The sequence below is a fragment of the Doryrhamphus excisus genome, linkage group LG19, assembly GCF_037039965.1.
Source record: "Doryrhamphus excisus strain RoL-2023G ecotype Guam linkage group LG19, RoL_Dexc_Guam_v1.1, whole genome shotgun sequence".
Classification (NCBI taxonomy): domain Eukaryota; kingdom Metazoa; phylum Chordata; class Actinopteri; order Syngnathiformes; family Syngnathidae; genus Doryrhamphus; species Doryrhamphus excisus.
In genome coordinates this window covers 2,138,148-2,160,000 of record NC_136375.1, presented here as the reverse complement: position 1 = coordinate 2,160,000, position 21,853 = coordinate 2,138,148, and the positions used below count along the sequence as shown (strand labels likewise).

General features: G+C 33.5%; 1 protein-coding gene and 1 long non-coding RNA gene across 2 annotated transcripts in view; both read left to right on the top strand.

Annotated features, from left to right (window-relative positions):
- Nucleotides 1–16,281, top strand: part of slc25a21 (solute carrier family 25 member 21) — a 136,202-nt gene extending 119,921 nt beyond the window's left edge. Inside the window, exons 5-11 of the mRNA XM_058056512.2 lie at nucleotides 1,947–2,013; nucleotides 2,425–2,484; nucleotides 8,291–8,398; nucleotides 8,476–8,640; nucleotides 13,248–13,429; nucleotides 15,466–15,518; nucleotides 15,606–16,281. Of these exons, the coding sequence (XP_057912495.2) occupies nucleotides 1,947–2,013; nucleotides 2,425–2,484; nucleotides 8,291–8,398; nucleotides 8,476–8,640; nucleotides 13,248–13,429; nucleotides 15,466–15,518; nucleotides 15,606–15,667 (697 nt within the window). The 3' untranslated portion in view covers nucleotides 15,668–16,281. The remainder of the gene's footprint in view (nucleotides 1–1,946; nucleotides 2,014–2,424; nucleotides 2,485–8,290; nucleotides 8,399–8,475; nucleotides 8,641–13,247; nucleotides 13,430–15,465; nucleotides 15,519–15,605) is intronic.
- Nucleotides 16,282–17,493: 1,212 nt separating this feature from the next.
- LOC144902129 (uncharacterized) lies at nucleotides 17,494–19,652 on the top strand. Its single transcript, XR_013630414.1, has 2 exons — nucleotides 17,494–18,694; nucleotides 18,835–19,652. It is a non-coding gene; the product is annotated as an uncharacterized LOC144902129 (long non-coding RNA).
- Nucleotides 19,653–21,853: the final 2,201 nt, after the last annotated feature.

The window sequence follows — 21,853 nt, the reverse complement described above, 5'->3', positions numbered from 1 at the left end:
CTTCATGTGCTGATGAAGTACTTCTCACCTGAAGACGACTCTTTGTCACCGCCCGTTTATTGTGCAGCGCTCATATTTACGTTTGCTAGCCGTCCGCCATCATGGTCCGTGTTGCCACAATAACAGCGTACGCCGTCCGACGGTCAACTTGTCCTCTTTGTCCCTCCGCTATCTTTCCTGTTAGCTATCATCCATTCTGTTATCAATCCTGTTAGCTATCATCTGTCCTTCTATCTTTCCTGTTAGCTAACATCCGTCCTGCTATCATTCCTTTTAGCTATCATCCATCCTGTTATCAAGCCTGTTAGCTAACATCCATTTTGTTATCAATCTTGTTAGCTAACATACATCCTGCTATTATTCCTGTTAGCTATCATCCATTCTGTTATCAATCCTGTTAGCTATCCTCCATTTTGTTATCAATTCTGTTAGCTCTCATACATCCTGCTATCTTTCCTGTTAGCTATCATCCATTCTGTTATCAATCCTGTTAGCTATCATCCATTCTGTTATCAATCCTGTTAGCTAACATCCATTTTGTTATCATTCCTGTTAGCTAACATCCATTTTGTTATCATTCCTGTTAGCTAACATCCATTTTGTTATCAATCCTGTTAGCTATCATCCATCCTGCTATCTTTCCTGTTAGCTATCATCCATTCTGTTATCATTCCTGTCAGCTAACATCCATTTTGTTATCAATCCTGTTAGCTATCATCCATTCTGCTATCTTTCCTGTTTGCTATCATCCATTCTGCTATCATTCCTGTTAGCTATCATCCATCCTGCTATCATTCCTGTTAGCTAACATCCATTTTGTTATCAACCCTGTTAGCTAACATCCATTTTGTTATCATTCCTGTTAGCTAACATCCATTCTGTTATCAATCCTGTTAGCTAACATCCATTTTGTTATCAATCCTGTTAGCTAACATCCATTTTGTTATCATTCCTGTTAGCTAACATCCATTTTGTTATCAATTCTGTTAGCTAACATCCATTCTGCTATCTTTCCTGTTAGCTATCATCCATTTTGTTATCAATCCTGTTAGCTAACATCCATTTTGTTATCAATCCTGTTAGCTATCATCCATCCTGCTATCTTTCCTGTTAGCTAACATCCATTTTGTTATCATTCCTGTTAGCTCTCATCCATTCTGTTATCAATCTTGTTAGCTAACATACATCCTGCTATTATTCCTGTTAGCTTTCATCCATTCTGCTATCTTTCCTGTTAGCTATCATCCATCCTGCTATCATTCCTGTTAGCTCCATTCTGTTATCAAGCCTGTTAGCTAACATCCATTTTGTTATCAATCCTGTTAGCTATCATCCATTCTGCTATCTTTCCTGTTAGCTAACATCCATTCTGCTATCCTTTCTGTTAGCTATCATCCATCCTGCTATCTTTCCTGTTAGCTAACATCCATTCTGCTATCCTTTCTGTTAGCTATCATCCATTCTGCTATCTTTCCTGTTAGCTATCATCCATCCTGCTATCTTTCCTGTTAGCTAACATCCACTCTGCTATCTTTTCTGTTAGCTAACATCCATTTTGTCCTCAATCCTGTTTGCTAACATCCATTCTGTTATCATTCCTGTTAGCTATCATCCATCCTGCTGTCTTTCCTGTTAGCTATCGTCCATTCTGTTATCAATCCTGTTAGCTAACATCTATTTTGTTATCCATCCTGTTAGCTATCATCCATCCTGCTATCTTTCCTGTTAGCTAACATCCATTCTGTTACCAAATCTGTTAGCTAGCATCCATCCTGCTATTTGTTTTGAAAGCAGGCTGACCAACTTTGAGTAAGTAGGGGTAGCGTTTTAAACGCTACCCCTACTTGCTAATATTCTGCGTGGGGCGGCCTTCTGCCTCCACCGTTGACACCAAAGACAGAGTGACAGGACCAATGGCTGACGTGAGACACTTTCTTTTTCCACAGAATCTTCGGCTTCTACAAGGGGATTCTACCCCCCATCCTGGCTGAGACGCCAAAGAGGGCCGTCAAGGTGAGACGAGGCTTCGTCGCTGCCTGTTGGCTCGCCGCCACGGCAACCGCACCGCCGCTTAACAAGTACACGTCTGTCAAAAGGCGTTTGCTCTGCTGGCCAGGCTAAATATTGACTTACAAGCAGTTAGCAGCGTCGCACCTGAGCTTCGTCATGTGACTGACAACAAGGCTGGGGCGGCAGCCATGATGCCCAATCGACGAACATGTCGGCTAATTAAAGCTAATTAAAACACGTTTTTGCTGTTTTATCCTAATGAATGGAATGGTTTTCCTGGTACGGGAATGCACACTTTTCCTGTCCTGGATTGCGAGGCTACGTCAGCTAGCTACAGGTGCACGGGTGCGAGTCTGCGTCAACTCTTCGGCGAAGCTTTGTGACAGCTCATTTGTCTCAATCTTCTCTTCGCAGTTTTTCACCTTCGAGCAGTACAAGAAGTTGCTGAATTTGACCCCTTTGTCTCCGGGCCTGGTGAGTCTTACACACACACATAATATACACATAATACACACACACATATACACACAAGGAAGCGTGTCAGCGTGTCATTTCAACGGTCGCCATATTTTCTTATTGAAACACGGGAATTTTTTAGGAGAAACTTTAATGTGAAAAGTCATATTTTAAAGTGTGTATTTTTTGCTGTATCTTTACATGTAATTTTTTTTTTTTAATTTTTGGGAATTTCTATTTTTGCATTTTTTTTAGATATCTGAGAATTTTTTTTGTAGCAGAAGTCCTTATTGTTGAGAAACTCATAATCTTCCAACGGTATCGTTATTTTTCCAGAAAATGTGCGCTGTTACGTGACTAGTTGGATTTTTTGTTTCCTAAAAAATACAACAAATAGTAATTTTAGGTGGATCTATTTATAAAAATTTATTTATTTTTATTTTTATTTTTATTTTTATTTTTATTTTTATTTTTATTTTTATTTTTATTTTTATTTTTATTTTTATTTTTATTTTTATTTTTATTTTTATTTTTATTTTTATTTTTATTTTTATTTTTATTTTATATATTTTATTATATATTTATATTTTTTTATATCTTTTTATATTTTTTTGATATCTGGGAAAATTCATAACTCTGTTCCAGAAGTCCTTATTGTTGAGAAACTCATAATCTTCCAAGGGTATCGTTATTTTATAATGGATTTTATATAAATTTGATATAATCTTAAGAGTTTTTAAGAGGAACAGCCAACCTATGAAAAAAAGTGCGACTTATAGTCCGGAAAATACGGTGTATATATACATATATATATATATATATATATATATATATATATATATATTTACTGCTAAATGGAAAATCAGTCGTTTTGCAAGAATAGAGTCAAAATATGAACACATCTAAGAAAAATATGTTGTAATATGAGGAAAAATACAATTTTTGTAGCTTAAAGTTGAAACATTATGGAAAATAATGTTATGAGAGACAAAAAAAAAAACATACAGAAGTCGCACTGGAGTATAAGTCACACAAGGCCAAAAATGCATCATTAGGTAGAAAAAAAACATACATAAGTCACACTGGAGTATAAGTCGCACAAGGCCAAAATTGCATAATTAGCTAGAAAAAAAACATACATAAGTCACACTGGAGTGTAAGTCCTACAAGGCCAAAAATACATCATTAGTTGGAAAAAAACATACATAAGTCGCACCTGAGTATAAGTCGCACAAGGCCAAAAATACATCATTAGGTAGAAAAAAAACATACATAAGTCGTTCTGGAGTATAAGCCGCACAAGGCCAAAATTGCATCATTAGGTAGAAAAAACATACATAAGTCGCACAAGGCCAAAAATGCATAATTAGCTAGAAAAAAACATAGATAAGTCGCACTGGAGTATAAGTCGCACAAGGCCAAAAATACATCATTAGGTAGAAAAAAACATACATAAGTCGCACTGGAGTATAAGTCACACAAGGCCAAAAATAAATCATTAGGTAGAAAAAAAACATACATAAGTCACACTGGAGTGTAAGTTCTACAAGGCCAAAAATACATCATAAGTTGGAAAAAAACATACATAAGTCGCACTGGAGTATAAGTCGCACAAGGCCAAAAATACATCATTAGGTAGAAAAAAACATACATAAGTCACACTGGAGTGTAAGTCCTACAAGGCCAAAAATACATCATTAGTTGGAAAAAAACATACATAAGTCGCACCTGAGTATAAGTCGCACAAGGCCAAAAATACATCATTAGGTAGAAAAAAAATATACATAAGTCGTTCTGGAGTATAAGCCGCACAAGGCCAAAATTGCATCATTAGGTAGAAAAAACATACATAAGTCGCACAAGGCCAAAAATGCATAATTAGCTAGAAAAAAACATAGATAAGTCGCACTGGAGTATAAGTCGCACAAGGCCAAAAATACATCATTAGGTAGAAAAAAACATACATAAGTCGCACTGGAGTATAAGTCACACAAGGCCAAAAATAAATCATTAGGTAGAAAAAAAACATACATAAGTCACACTGGAGTGTAAGTCCTACAAGGACAAAAATACATCATTAGTTGGAAAAAAACATACATAAGTCGCACCTGAGTATAAGTCGCACAAGGCCAAAAATACATCATTAGGTAGAAAAAAAACATACATAAGTCGTTCTGGAGTATAAGCCGCACAAGGCCAAAAATGCATAATTAGCTAGAAAAAAACATACATAAGTCACACTGGAGTATAAGTCACACAAGGCCATAAATACATAATTAGCTAGAAAAAAAACATACATAAGTCGCACTGGAGTATAATTCACACAACGCCAAAAATGCATAATTAGCTAGAAAAAAAACATACATAAGTCGCACTGGAGTATAAGTCGCACAAGGCCAAAAATGCATAATTAGCTAGAAAAAAAACATACATAAGTCGCACTGTAGTATAAGTCGCACAAGGCTAAGGATAAAGTTATTTTCCAAAAAAAATTGATATGTGAATTTTTTTTCCTTAAAAAAATTGTAATTTGTAATTTTTCAAGTAGTAGTCATAAATTGACGAATATTTGGAAAAAATATATAAAAATTTTGAATAAAATTTTAAAAATTAAAAAAAATTAGTTAAAATGTGCAGAATACACTTTTACAACCCCAATAATTATTTTTTTGAGAAATATTGCATCTGATCTAAAAAAAAATTGTACACAAAAATAGAACATGAAAAATAGAACATAATTTTTTTTTTTAATGTTTGTACTTTTGGAGGGGGGGTGAAAGTATACGGTTTCCAGAATAGTGTTTTGGGGTTTTCTTCTTTATTTATATGGTTGGGTTTTTTGTAGATTATCAAACATATATGGAATATATATATATATATATTTATAGTTTTGAAATGAAAACATTGTGCAAAAGCGATTTGATTGAGGCGTTGAAGCCCCCCCCCCCCCCCCCCCCCCAAGGGCTGAAGTTGGTGTAAGCCGGCGTTGTAACGACTGGTAAAAGTGCAAAGATTGAAGTCAGCCCTGGTGCCGCAGCTATTTGGGCAGGCGTTGTCGGCCAGGTGTCAGCCATGATGGATGGCTTACCTGGAACTCCGGAGTCCGCCCCGGCACATCGTACATCCTGCCATTGGTGGAGAGGTGTTCACCTGTCCCATCCATCATTCTATCTCCTTGGCCTCACCCCCCACCCCCACCCAAAAGCACCTTACAGTACGTATTAGCGCCGCTGTTGCGGCTCCCAGCTGAATGTCTTCAGCGTGATTAATCGGGACGCGGCGGGCAAGAAGACAAACAGGGAATGCCAAGGTGGCGGCCTGTGTAAATATGGCGGGGCATGTCTGAGGAGGATGGCTCCCGGGGCTCTGACAGCAGGATAAAGAAGGCAGGAAGACGAATGAGCCGTAGACACGTTCCTGACATGTTCCCATTCCCCCCCCCCACACTCACACACACATGTATTCGTGCAAATACATGCAGCGTTGCAACATTTCAGCATTTGAATACGAACCCTTGAACCCAATGAGATGAGGTCAACTTAACCACATGACTCTTTTTAACGATCACGTCACATTTTTGTCATCACCATCTCACCTACACAACACTAGATGTATACTGGATTTATAGACCGTTTTTTCTGGACTATAAGTCGCTTCGGAGTATAAGTCGCACAAGGCCAAAAATACATCATTAGGTAGAAAAAACATACATAAGTCGTTCTGGAGTATAAGTCGCACAAGGCCAAAAATACATCATTAGGTAGAAAAAACATACATAAGTTGTACTGGAGTATAAGTCGCACAAGGCCAAAAATGCATAATTAGCTAGAAAAAAACATACATAAGTCGCACTGGAGTATAAGTTGCACAAGGTCAAAAATACTTCATTAGGTAGAAAAAAACATACATAAGTCACACTTGGTGTATCAGGCCAAAAATACATCATTAGGTAGAAAAAAACATACATAAGTCACACTGGCGTATAAGTCGCACAAGGCCAAAAATACATCATTGGGTTGAAAAAAACATACATAAGTCACACTGGAGTATAAGTCGCACAAGGCCAAAAATGCATCATTAGGTAGAAAAAAAACATACATAAGTCGTTCTCGACTATAAGTCGCACAAGGCCAAAAATGCATCATTAGGTAGAAAAAACATACATAAGTCACACAAGGCCAAAAATGCACAATTAGCTAGAAAAAAACATACATAAGTCACACTGGAATATAAGTTGCACAAGGTCAAAAATACATCATTAGGTAGAAAAAAACATACATAAGTCACACTGGAGTGTCAGGCCAAAAATACATCATTAGGTAGAAAAAAACATACATAAGTCGCACAAGGCCAAAAATACATCATTAGGTAGAAAAAAACATACATAAGTCGCACTGGAGTATAAGTCCCACAAGGCCAAAAATGCATAATTAGCTAAAAAAAAAAAAAGCATACATAAGTCCCACTGGAGTATAAGTCACACAAGGCCAAAAATGCATAATTAGCGAGAAAAAAACATACATAAGTCGCCCTGGAGTATAAGTCCTACAAGGCCAAAAATACATCATTAGGTAAAAAAAAACATACATAAGTCGCACTGGAGTATAAGTTGCACAAGGCCAAAAATGCATAATTAGCCAGAAAAAAACATACATAAGTCACCCTTCAGTAAAAGTCACATTTTTTGCAGGTCTTTTTTAATTTAATTAATTAATTTCATTAATTAATTTAATTAATAAATGTTTTTTTATTTTTTTTATTTTTTTATTTAGGTACAAAAAAAACATACATAAGTCACACTGGAGTATCAGGCCAAAAATACATCATTAGGTGGAAAAAAACATACATAAGTCGCACAAGGCCAAAAATACATCATTAGGTAGAAAAAACATACATAAGTCGCACAAGGCCAAAAATACATCATTAGGTAGAAAAAAACATACATAAGTCGCACTGGAGTATCAGTCGCACAAGGCCAAAAATGCATAATTAGCTAAAAAAAAAAGCATACATAAGTCCCACTGGAGTATAAGTCACACAAGGCCAAAAATGCATAATTAGCTAGAAAAAAAACATACATAAGTCGCACTGGAGTATAAGTCCTACAAGACCAAAAATACATAGTTAGGTAGAAAAAAACATACATAAGTCGCACTGGAGTATAAGTTGCATTTTTTGCGGGTCATTTTTTATTTTTATTTTTATTTTTATTTTTATTTTTATTTTTATTTTTATTTTTATTTTTATTTTTATTTTTATTTTTATTTTTATTTTTATTTTTATTTTTATTTTTATTTTTATTTTTATTTTTATTTTTATTTTTATTTTTATTTTTATTTTTATTTTTATTTTTATTTTTATTTTTATTTTTATTTTTTTAAGAATAGAGATCAGGCTGAATAGATGTAAGATATGCTAACACAATGTTTATTCAGCTACACAAAAAATAACAAACAGTTAAACATAACAGTTATAAGTCGCTCTGGAGTATAAGTGGCAGGAACAGCCAACCTATGAAAAAAAGTGTGACTTATAGTCCAGAAAATACAGTATATATACAGCAAAAATGGAAAATCAGTCGAGTCAAAATATGAACAAATCTAACAAAAATATGTTGTAATATGAGGAAAAATAACATTTTTGTAGCTTAAAGTTGAAACATTATGGAAAATAATGTTATCAGAGACAAACAAAATGGTTGTAATGGTTTTTGGGAGTTAGCATGTGTGACCAAATTCCAAACATTACTAGTGTTCCTGATGTCTGTGCTAATGCTAATGGCGTTGTGTCGTTGCTGAAGATCTTCGGTCTCCAATCCGTACAGGCGCTGTCTGCAGCGGGACTGGGCGCCGGCCTGACCGAGGCGGTGGTGGTCAACCCGTTCGAGGTGGTGAAAGTCAGCCTTCAGGCCAACCGAGACTCCTTCAAAGTGGTTCGTTGGATGACTAGCTTATTTTTTATTCTACGTCACGTGGACCTTCCCGACACATTTGGTTTTGTCCCACACAGCAACCGTCCTCGTTCGCTCAGGCCAGACTCATCATCAAGTCGGACGGCTTCGGGCTGAAGGGTCTGAATAAAGGACTGACGTCAACGCTGGGACGCCACGGAGTTTTCAACATGATCTATTTTGGGTTCTACTTCAACGTTAAAGATGCCATTCCCGCTAACCCGGTAATAATTCACACAACGCCAAAAATGCATAATTAGCTAGAAAAAAAACATACATAAGTCGCACTGGAGTATAAGTCGCACAAGGCCAAAAATACATCATTAGGTAGAAAAAAACATACATAAGTCACACTGGAGTATAAGTCACACAAGCCCAAAAATAAATCATTAGGTAGAAAAAAACATACATAAGTCGCACTGGAGTATAATTCACACAAGGCCAAAAATGCATAATTAGCTAGAAAAAAAACATACATAAGTCGCACTGGAGTATAAGTCAAACGAGGCCAAAAATGCATAATTAGCTAGAAAAAAAACATACATAAGTCGCACTGGAGTATAAGTCGCACAAGGCCAAAAATACATCATTAGGTAGAAAAAAACATACATAAGTCGCACTGGAGTATAAGTCGCACAAGGCCAAAAATACATCATTAGGTAGAAAAAAACATACATAAGTCGCACTGGAGTATAAGTCGCACAAGGCCAAAAATACATCATTAGGTAGAAAAAAACATACATAAGTCGCACTGGAGTATAAGTCAAACGAGGCCAAAAATGCATAATTAGCTAGAAAAAAACATACATAAGTCGCACTGGAGTATAAGTCACTCAAGGCCAAAAATACATCATTAGGTAGAAAAAAACATACATAAGTCGCACTGGAGTATAATTCATACAAGGCCAAAAATACATCATTAGGTAGAAAAAAACATACATAAGTCACACTGGAGTATAAGTCACACAAGCCCAAAAATAAATCATTAGGTAGAAAAAAACATACATAAGTCGCACTGGAGTGTAAGTCAAACGAGGCCAAAAATGCATAATTAGCTAGAAAAAAAACATACATAAGTCGCACTGGAGTATAAGTCGCACAAGGCCAAAAATGCATAATTAGCTAGAAAAAAAACATACATAAGTCGCACTGGAGTATAAGTCGCACAAGGCCAAAAATACATCATTAGGTAGAAAAAAACATACATAAGTCGCACTGGAGTATAATTCACACAAGGCCAAAAATGCATAATTAGCTAGAAAAAAAACATACATAAGTCGCACTGGAGTATAAGTCGCACAAGGCCAAAAATACATCATTAGGTAGAAAAAAACATACATAAGTCGCACTGGAGTATAATTCACACAAGGCCAAAAATGCATAATTAGCTAGAAAAAAAACATACATAAGTCGCACTGGAGTATAAGTCAAACGAGGCCAAAAATGCATAATTAGCTAGAAAAAAAACATACATATGTCGCACTGGAGTATAAGTCGCACAAGGCCAAAAATACATCATTAGGTAGAAAAAAACATACATAAGTCACACTGGAGTATAAGTCGCACAAGGCCAAAAATACATCATTAGGTAGAAAAAAACATACATAAGTCACACTGGAGTATAATTCACACAAAGCCAAAAATAAATCATTAGGTAGAAAAAAACATACATAAGTCACACTGGAGTATAATGTTGTTTTTTTACCCACACCTAAGCTAGGCTAGCTAGCCAAGTACTACTTAGCTAACAGGCTAATACTGTGTTCTGTTTACTCGTCATAACATCCAATCACGATTTATAATATTTTTAATACATAAAAATAATTTAGAGACTTCTGTTTAGTCTCGTAACATCATCACGATTTATAATATTTTTAATATATAAAAATAATTTAGAGATTTCTGTTTCCTCTCACAACATCTATCATGACTTATAATATTTTTAATATATAAAAATAATTTTGAGACTTCTCTTTACTCTCGTAACATCATCACGATTTATAATATTTTTAATATATAAAAATAATTTAGAGATTTCTGTTTACTCTCATAACATCCATCACGATTTATAATATTTTTAATATATAAAAATAATTTAGAGACTTGTGTTTACTCTCATAACATCCATCATGATTTATAATATTTTTAATATATAAAAATAATTTAGAGATTTCTGTTTACTCTCATAACATCCATCACGATTTATAATATTTTTAATATATAAAAATAATTTAGAGACTTCTGTTTATTCTCATAACATCATCACGATTTATAATATTTTTAATATATAAAAATAATTTAGAGATTTCTGTTTACTCTCATAACATCCAATCACGATTTATAATATTTTTAATATATAAAAATAATTTAGAGACTTCTGTTTACTCTCGTAACATCATCACGATTTATAATATTTTTAATATATAAAAATAATTTAGAGACTTTTGTTTACTCTCATAACATCCATCACGATTTATAATATTTTTAAAATATAAAAATAATTTAAAGATATTATTTTCGTATTATTTTCATTTAATATTATTTCTAAAAAATAAAAATAAATTATTTTTTCTCAAAAAATAACACTATTGATCAGTCCTGTCTAACCATTGGCAGAGATAGTATTATTATTCCCTGTTATATGGAGTATTATTTGGCTTTATTTGATGTTTATTGTTAAGAGCCGCCAAACCAGAGCAGGAGGGGATGGAAAAGAAGAAAAAGAACACTATCAATCTTCTAAATATGCGTTTCAAGTTATTTCAAGTTATTTGTGAAAAGGTTTGGATACCCCTTCCTCGGGGTACCCCCTTCCGCCTTCCTCACAAAGAAAAAGAGAGGCTTCTGTCATTTGTTAAAAAATCAAATATCCTGGCCAATTAGCCGTCCCTGCCGTCCCATTTTGGTATTTGTGACTTACAGTAATACGTTTGTGCCGAGTGGCAGCCCAATTACCCAAATTGGCCCCATATGCCTCCCCCGAACCCGCCTGCATGAACCCTTCTTGGAAATCATTTCTTCTTCCGGCTGCCCCGGAGATCACATGCTTCTCTTCAGCCAATCAGAGAGCAAAGATTTTTATCCTACTAAAATGACATGTCTGTCCACATAATATGAAGTAGTTTAATTTTATTCTCCTAAAATAGCACTTAAAATATCATTTATTCATTCATTCATTTTCTACCGCTTATTGTTTGAAAAATGAACACAGCAATTTTTTAAAATTTATTCGTAATCGTTTTTTTTCAATGATTTCATCTTCTTGTCATTTTTTTCTCTTATAATTATGACTGAATTCCCATAATATTCTGGCTTCATTCCCATAATATTATAAGTTCTCCTAACCACATTTTTATTTTTCATATTATGACTTAAAAAATCTTTTTTTATTCAAAATTTAAAAATTTTTTTTAATAATTTTTAAATTATTGACAATTATTTTTAATTCTGTTGTTTTTTTCACCAACTTATTTCAACTTTTTTCTAAATATTATTTTCAGAATTATGACATTATTCTCATAATATATTTACTTTATTTCCATAAAGTTATTATTTATAACTACTTTATTTTTTAAGTTAAGTTTTCTTAACCACATTTTAAAAAAATTGCAATTTTATTTGATTTTTCATATTATGATTTAAAAAATATATTTTTTATTCAAAATGTAAAAAAAATTAAATAATTTTTAAAAAATTATTATTATTGTTTTTTCCAACTTTTTCAACTTTCTTCTTGTAAATTCTCTTCTTAAAAAATTGTGACGTTATTCCCCAAATATTATCACTTTATTCCCATCAGATTACATAAAATGTTATACATTCTTGTAAAAATTATTGAAATAATTATTGCAATATTTGGTGAGTAAATGCAAGAAAAAAACCCAAAATATGCAATAATAATCCTTGGATTATTAAGTATATTTTTAGATTAAATTAGCAAAATGATGATGAATATTCTGCAAGATTCCCCTCAAGGATGCAGTATTTCTTTTTTTTATTATTAATATTATTTATGTATATATATATATATATATATATATATATGTTTGTATGTATGTATATTTGTTTGTATATTTAAGTAAATAATAATAAAATTAAGTGTAAAAACCCAAGATCTTGTATTTGTGAGTGAATGAGTTACTACTATTATTATTATTATAATAATAATTATTAATAATAATAATAATTATTATTATTATTATTATTAATAATAATAGTAACTCATTCACTCACAAATACAAGATCTTGGGTATTATTATTATTATTAATAGTAATAATAATAATAATAATAATAATAATAATAATAATAATAATAATAATAATAATGTATTTATATATACGTATATATGTGGTTATGTATGTATATTTGTTTGTATATTTAAGTAAACAATAATAAAATTAAGTGTAAAAACCCAGGATCTTGTATTTGTGAGTGAATGAGTTACTATTATTATTATTATTATTATTATTATTATTATTATTATTATTATTATGTATTTATATATACGTATATATGTGTGTATGTATGTATATTTGTTTGTATATTTAAGTAAATAATAATGAAATTAAGTGTAAAAACCCAAGATCTTGTATTTGTGAGTGAATGAGTTACTATTATTATTATTATTATTATTATCGTTATTATTATTATGTATTTATATATACGTATATATGTGTGTATGTATGTATATTTGTTTGTATATTTAAGTAAATAATAATAAAATTAAGTGTAAAAACCCAAGATCTTGTATTTGTGAGTGAATGAGTTACTATTATTATTATTATTATTATTATTATTATTATTATTATTAATGAGTTATTTGTGTCCCAGGATCCGACGCTGGAGTTCCTGAGGAAGTTCACCATCGGCCTGGTGTCGGGAACCATCTCTTCCTGCGTCAACATTCCCTTCGACGTGGCCAAAAGTCGGATCCAGGGCCCTCAGCCGGTCCCCGGAGAGATCAAGTACCGCACCTGCTTCCAGACCATGGCTCTGGTCTACCGGGAGGAAGGGTAGGTCGGATCTTTGGTTCTTCCCTGTTTTGGATTATGATGCATGGTGGCCATTTTGAAGCTAAAATTCCAGATGATGCAAGTTTGACTCCCAAGTAGGGACGAGGGGTCACAGTGGATCCCTAAATGTCCCGAAGGCCTGTAATCTATCTGTGGCATTGTGTTTTCACGGTCCGCCCCCTTTGCCCCCACCTTTCCATTCTTGTCAATGTGGCCCCGGCTGGAAAAAGTTAGGACACCCCCCCCCCGTCCTAACACAACACAGTTGCAGCTAATTAGTGGTCCCCATGGGAGACGTCGTTAAGCGCACCCTAACGAGGCGCGCCGCACTCCCGGGGTCAATCTAATCAGACACGGGGCCAGGGAGGAAGTGGGTCCAGCCTTATTAACGCCAGCAGTGGCGGGGACATGGGGGGGGCGGATGGGGGAGGGGGAGCATCATCACCTTGAAGGCATTAAGCAGCAGGTACTTGCTCAGATAGTACTTATACACGTAGTGTATACTTACAAAAACTACATTCCATATACTGCATACGACACACATAAACACCTTGTACTTGTACTACAAGCATTAACATCTTGTACTTGTACTACACGCATAAACACTACACCTTGTAGTTGTACTACACACATTAACATCTTGTACTTGTACTACAAGCATTAACATCTTGTACTTGTACTACACGCATAAACACTACACCTTGTAGTTGTACTACACACATTAACATCTTGTACTTGTACTACAAGCATTAACATCTTGTACTTGTACTACACGCATAAACACTACACCTTGTAGTTGTACTACACACATTAACATCTTGTACTTGTACTACAAGCATTAACATCTTGTACTTGTACTACACGCATAAACACTACACCTTGTAGTTGTACTACACACATTAACATCTTGTACTTGTACTACACACATAAACACTATACCTTGTACTTGTACTACATGCATAAACACTATAACTTGTACTTGTACTACATGCATAAACACCTTGTACTTGTACTACATGCATAAACACTATACCTTGTACTTGTACTACAAGCATTAACATCTTGTACTTGTACTACACGCATAAACACTACACCTTGTAGTTGTACTACACACATAAACACCTTGTACTTGTACTACACGCATAAACACTATACCTTGTAGTTGTACTACACACATAAACACCTTGTACTTGTACTACACGCATAAACACTACACCTTGTAGTTGTACTACACACATTAACATCTTGTACTTGTACTACACACATAAACACTATACCTTGTACTTGTACTACATGCATAAACACTATACCTTGTACTTGTACTACAAGCATTAACATCTTGTACTTGTACTACACGCATAAACACTACACCTTGTAGTTGTACTACACACATAAACACTTTGTACTTGTACTACACGCATAAACACCTTGTACTTGTACTACACACATAAACACTATACCTTGTACTTGTACTACATGCATGAACACTATACCTTGTACTTGTACTACACGCATAAACACCTTGTACTTGTACTACATGCATAAACACTATACCTTTTACTTGTACTACACGCATAAACACTACACTTTGTACTTGTACTACATGCATGAACACTATACCTTGTATTTGTACTACATGCATAAACACTACACTTTGTACTTGTACCACGCGCACATAAACCTTGTACTTGTTCTACATGCATAATCACTATACCTTGTACTTGTATTACACGCATCAACACTATAACTTGTATTTGTACTACATGCATAAACAGTACTTGTACTTGTATTACCCTAATGCTACTTGTACATGTTTGTACCTTGTACACCTTGAAATGTTGGGGGTGGGGGGGCATCATGGCTTCAGGTTGTGCAGGGGCGTCAAATGGCAGCCGCGTGTGGTCATGACAGATACTTGTGTACTGCGTGTACTGTACATACACTAGCTTCAACCATGCATACATAAAACCTGCCGATAAACGGGTTCCACAGTACCTGTCACGTGTACAAATATAACCGAGTATTTGTTTGTGTAGGTACTTGGCGTTGTACAAGGGGTTGGTGCCAAAGATCATGAGGCTCGGACCAGGTGATGTCACACTCGTACTTTTTTTTTTACTTTCTTTTTTGTTTACCATAAACTACATTGGGATGTATGTACCTTGTCTGGCCACAGGGGGCGCTGTGATGCTGCTTGTCTACGAGTACGTGTCCAAATGGCTGCAGAAGAACTGGTAAAAAAAAACCTGGGATGGTCCATCTGTAGGGCGTAGTACCCTAATACCTGAAGAAAGTGCCTTTATGAAGTATCTTAGCGAGTATACATACAAATGCAATATAATGTGAATGCAGTTTTTTTTTTTTTAAATACCAAATTTTGTAGTTTTTTTAACCACCGTGCAGTATTTTAAAGTGTAAGTTCTCAGGAAGCACTTAGTAAGTACACTTCCAAAGAATACATCTCATCAGTAAATCAGTGTAGAAGTAGAAGTACGTATGCATACAGTACATGTACTAAAGGGGTGTCTAAAGTGCGGCTCAGGGGCATTTTTGGCCCATAGTTTTTTTTGTGTTTTTTTTTTTTTTTATGGACCCAATTTTACAAGAAATCTGAAAAAAAGATTTAGGGGTGTCCAAAGTGCGGCTCAGGGACATTTGGGGCCCATAGCTTTTTTTTTTTTTTTTTAATAGACCCAATTTTACAAGAAATCAGAAAAAAAAAGATTTAGGGGTGTCCAAAGTGCGGCTCAGGGGCATTTGGGGCCCATAGTTTTTTTTTTTTTTTTTTTTTAATAGACCCAATTTTACAAGAAATCTGAAAAAAAGATTTAGGGGTGTCCAAAGTGCGGCTCAGGGGCATTTGTGGCCCATAGGTTTTTGTTTTTTGTTTTTTTAATGGACAAAATTTTACAAGAAATTTGAAAAAAAAAAGCTTTAGGGGTGTCCAAAGTGCGGCTCAGGGGCATTTTTGGCCCATAGTTTTTTTTGTGTTTTTTTTTTTAATAGACCCAATTTTACAAGAAATCTAAAAAAAAGATTTAGGGGTGTCCAAAGTGCGGCTCAGGGGCATTTGGGGCCCATAGCTTTTTTTTTTTTTTTTTTTAATAGACCCAATTTTACAAGAAATCTGAAAAGAAAAAGATTTAGGGGTGTCCAAAGTGCGGCTCAGGGGCATTTGGGGCCCATAGGTTTTTGTTTTTTGTTTTTTTTAATGGACAAAATTTTACAAGAAATTTAAAAAAAAAAAAAGCTTTAGGGGTGTCCAAAGTGCGGCTCAGGGGCATTTGGGGCCCATAGCTTTTTTTATTTTTTTTAATAGACCCAATTTTACAAGAAATCTGAAAAAAAAAGATTTAGGGGTGTCCAAATTGCGGCTCAGGGGCATTTGTGGCCCATAGCTTTTTTTTCTTTTTTTTTTTAATAGACCCAATTTTACAAGAAATCTGAAAAAAAAAAGATTTAGGGGTGTCCAAAGTGTGGCTCAGGGGCATTTGGGGCCCATAGGTTTTTGTTTTTTGTTTTTTTAATGGACAAAATTTTACAAGAAATTTGAAAAAAAAAGCTTTAGGGGTGTCCAAAGTGCGGCTCAGGGGCATTTGGGGCCCATAGCTTTTTTTTTTTTTTTTTTTTTAATAGACCCAATTTTACAAGAAATCTAAAAAAAAGATTTAGGGGTGTCCAAAGTGCGGCTCAGGGACATTTGGGGCCCATAGCTTTTTTTATTTTTTTTTAATAGACCCAATTTTACAAGAAATCTGAAAAAAAAAGCTTTAGGGGTGTCCAAAGTGCGGCTCAGGGGCATTTGGGGCCCATAGCTTTTTTTTTTTTTTTTTTTTTTAATAGACCCAATTTTACAAGAAATCTAAAAAAAAGATTTAGGGGTGTCCAAAGTGCGGCTCAGGGACATTTGGGGCCCATAGCTTTTTTTATTTTTTTTTAATAGACCCAATTTTACAAGAAATCTGAAAAAAAGATTTAGGGGTGTCCAAAGTGCGGCTCAGGGACATTTGGGGCCCATAGCTTTTTTTATTATTTTTTTAATAGACCCAATTTTACAAGAAATCTGAAAAAAAAAAGATTTAGGGGTGTCCAAAGTGCGGCTCAGGGGCATTTGGGGCCCATAGTTTTTTTTTTTTCGTTTTTTTTTTTTAATAGACCCAATTTTACAAGAAATCTGAAAAAAGATTTAGGGGTGTCCAAAGTGCGGCTCAGGGGCATTTGGGGCCCATAGCTTTTTTTCTTTTTTTTTTAATAGACCCAATTTTACAAGAAATCTGAAAAAAAGATTTAGGGGTGTCCAAAGTGCGGCTCAGGGGTATTTGGGGCCCATAGCTTTTTTTTTTTTTTTTTAATGGACCCAATTTTACAAGAAATCTGAAAAAAACAAACAAAATAAAATCCAAAGAATAATAGAAAAAAATTGGAAAAATTAAGTTGTATTCTTTTTGTGGCCCCCGCTAGAAGTAGAAGTACGTATGCATAAGTACATGTACTGTAGGGGTGTCCAAAGTGCGGCTCAGGGGCATTTGGGGCCCATAGCTTTTTTTTTTTTTTTTTTTAATAGACCCAATTTTACAAGAAATCTGAAAAAAAAGATTTAGGGGTGTCCAAAGTGCGGCTCAAGGGCATTTGTGGCCCATAGCTTTTTTATTATTATTTTTTGTAATGGACCCAATTTTACAAGAAATCTGAAAAAAAAGATTTAGGGGTGTCCAAAGTGCGGCTCAAGGGCATTTGTGGCCCATAGCTTTTTTATTATTATTTTTTGTAATGGACCCAATTTTACAAGAAATCTGAAAAAAAAAAAAGATTTAGGGGTGTCCAAAGTCCAAAGTCCAAAGTGCGGCTCAGGGGCATTTGGGGCCCATAGGTTTTTGTTTTTTGTTTTTTTAATGGACCCAATTTTACAAGAAATTTGAAAAAAAAAAAGCTTTAGGGGTGTCCAAAGTGCGGCTCAGGGGCATTTGGGGCCCACAGCTTTTTTTTTTTTTTTTAATAGACCCAATTTTACAAGAAATCAGAAAAAAAGATTTAGGGGTGTCCAAAGTGCAGCTCAGGGGCATTTGGGGCCCACAGCTTTTTTTTTTTTTTTTTTTGGATCCAATTTAATAAAAATAAAATTCAAAGAATAATAGAAAAAAATGAAAAAAATTAAGTTGTATTCTTTTTGTGGCCCCCGCTAGGAGTAGAAGTACGTATGCATAAGTACATGTACTGTAGGTAGGGGTGTCCAAAGTGCGGCTCAGGGGCATTTGGGGCCCATAGGTTTTTTTTTTGTTTTTTTTTTTTAATAGACCCAATTTTACAAGAAATCTGAAAAAAAACACAACAAAATAAAATCCAAAGAATAATAGAAAGATTTAGGGGTGTCCAAAGTGCGGCTCAGGGGCATTTGGGGTCCATAGCTTTTTTTTTTTTTTTTTTTTTATGGACCCAATTTTACAAGAAATCTGAAAAAAACACAACAAAATAAAATTCAAAGAATAATAGAAAAAAATGAGAAAAATGAAGTTGTGGCCCCCGCTATGTGTCCCCCCCGCCACCGCCAAAAACACACACATTTGGACACCCCTGCCCTGGTGTGTTTGCACCGCCACTTGTATGACCTGTCAATCATGTATGACGCGTCAGTCGGCGGAGCTTTTGAAGTCGACCACAGCCCCGCCTCACTATGGGGGCGGAGTCAACACCCCCAAAAGCCTTGGTATGTTTGTGCCAACTGTGACTAGAAATAACTTGGAACCATTTTTTTTTCAGTTTTTTACGTAAACTAACATTTGCTTATGCATCTCTTGGAAAAAAAAATTTTTTAAAAATTAACCATGTTTGTTTTGCATTTTTTCATTATTTGTCCGTCCCGTGTTTTACCTTCCCTGTCAACATTTTTGGCTTTTTGGCTCTTCTTTTATAAATTCTGTTGGTTTTAATCATTTTTTAATTGAATCCTCTACCTTTGGGAGTCCGAAATGTGCAACAGAAATTAGTTGGGAACTGATATTTTCCTGAAACTTACCTATGTTCTAGTGCTGATAACTAAAGAAGGCAAAAAAAACCTATGTTTTTTTTTTCTATGTTTATATTGGAGAACATAGAACGCAATATTCTGTGTGCCTTGGAAAATTTGTTAAAATTGTCTGAAATTGTCTTTTGAAAAATGGCTGACATTGAATATGTTAAGTGTTTCTAATGCAATCTGTATTTTTTTTTTATTTTTTATTTTTTTGCCACATTGACCTTGCATCGTCTGGAATTTTAGCTTCAAAATGGCCACGACATTTCGACGTCTTTGTGTTTTTCCTCAAATGTTGTTTGTGCATTCTTTTTTTCAACTTTTTGTGTAGCATTGTTACCATCAATGACTAAAATATTGCTACATGAAAATATTGCATTGTATTTTTTTCCATCTGATCTTTTACCAATATTTACCAATTAAAAAAAGTCATATATCATAGCAAGCATGTATCTACAGATCATTGAAAAAAAAACTTGTTTTTCCGAAAAAACAACCTCAAACCTTTAGATCGTAACTGGTGCGACATTGTCGGCATGTTTAGTCATCAGATTTCATTTTCAACTCCGGTTTGTACGACTTTTTCGTAGTATTGTTACCTTCAGTGACTAAAAGATTACTACATGAAAAAATTACACTGCATTTTTTTTCAATCGGATCTTTTGATTTTCTGATCAGCCGGTCAAAATCTAAGTGGTGTCATTAGGCCTATATTGAGGCCTAAAAATTTTGATGTTTTTTTTATTTATTTTATTTTATTTTATTTTATTTTATTTTATTTTATTTTATTTTATTTTATTTTATTTTATTTTATTTTATTTTATTTACTCATCAGATTTATGTTTACAGTTTGAACTTTTGTCGTCATTTTATAAATTTTCAACTTTAATATAATATAATATAATATAATATGTATAATATGTATATAATATGTCACATCCAACATTCTCCGATGATGAGCATGTATCTCCAAATGTTGTGTATTTTCTCACAAGAAATTCAGAAAATTAATTCAGAAAAATATGCTTTTGATGGTAACCGGCTTTTATTTGCAATAAAAAAAATTTTGGAACTTCCTGGTTGCTTTTTTGTATTTTTGTATTTTTGTATTTTTGTATTTTTGTATTTTTGTATTTTTGTATTTTTTAATTTTTTAATTTTTTAATTTTTTTAATTTTTTTATTTTTTTAATTTTTATTTTATTTTTATTTTTATTTTTATTTTTATTTTTATTTTTATTTTTATTTTTATTTTTATTTTTATTTTTATTTTTATTATTTTTATTTTTGTATTTTTTTGTTATTATTATTTTTTTATTTATTTATTTTTTTTTCAGTCCCAGCTCCTTGGTTGCTTTACGAGTGACATCGCTTCTGCATATTTAGTGATACATATCTCATGAACGTCATTTTTTGTTTTTTAAAAATCGTAATCAGTGAAATGATGAGCATGTATCTCCAAATGTTGTCTATTTTCTCAGTAAAAAATTAAGAAAATTAATTGAAAAATATGCTTTTGATGGTAACCGGCTTTTATTTGTAATAAAAAAATTCTCTTTGGAACTTCCTGGTTGCTTTATGTTTTATGTTTTATGTTTTATGTTTTATGTTTTATGTTTTATGTTTCATGTTTTATGTTTTATGTTTTATGTTTTGTGTTTTGTGTTTTATGTTTTATGTTTTATGTATATTTTATTTATATTTTATGTATGTTTTATGTATTTTTTATTTTTTATTTTTTATTTTTTATTTTTTATTTTTTATTTTTTATTTTTTATTTTTTATTTTTTATTTTTTATTTTTTATTTTTTATTTTTTATTTTTTATTTATTATTTATTTTTTTTATTTTTTCAGTCCCAGCTTCCCGGTTGCTTTAAGAGTGACATTGCTTCTGCATATTTAGTGATACATATCTCATGAACATCATTTTTTTGTTTTTTAAAAACCATAAATCAGCAAAATACAGAAAACGGAAAACTTGTAATTTATTGTTAAAGTTGTCAATGTGAGCTAAAGGCTAACGGAGGCGTTTTTTTTACCATTTTTGACAGCGTTTAAAAGTAGGTCTAAAAGTAAAAAAAAAAAAAGTCAGGCTCTTGAACGTCTCGTGATGGCTTTTCTTTTTTTTTTAAACCCGAATTCCCGGCGTACCTCGTGGATCATAAATCACGCTCATCCCCGCGCCTTCCTTTATTTATCCTTCACACCTTTTCCTCTCTCGGCGTAATATTTCAATTGCGTACGTTGACAGGTCACGCCAAAGTCATTAACGATAAACACGTGCGTTTTTTCGTTTTTTCGTTTTTTCCAGCTCCCTTCAAAACATTATTAGGCGTTTTTTTTTTTTTTTTTTTTCCAGAGCAGGAAAAGCGACGCTGGTGCTAATTAGACTTTGGCGCGTCCAACCTGTGATG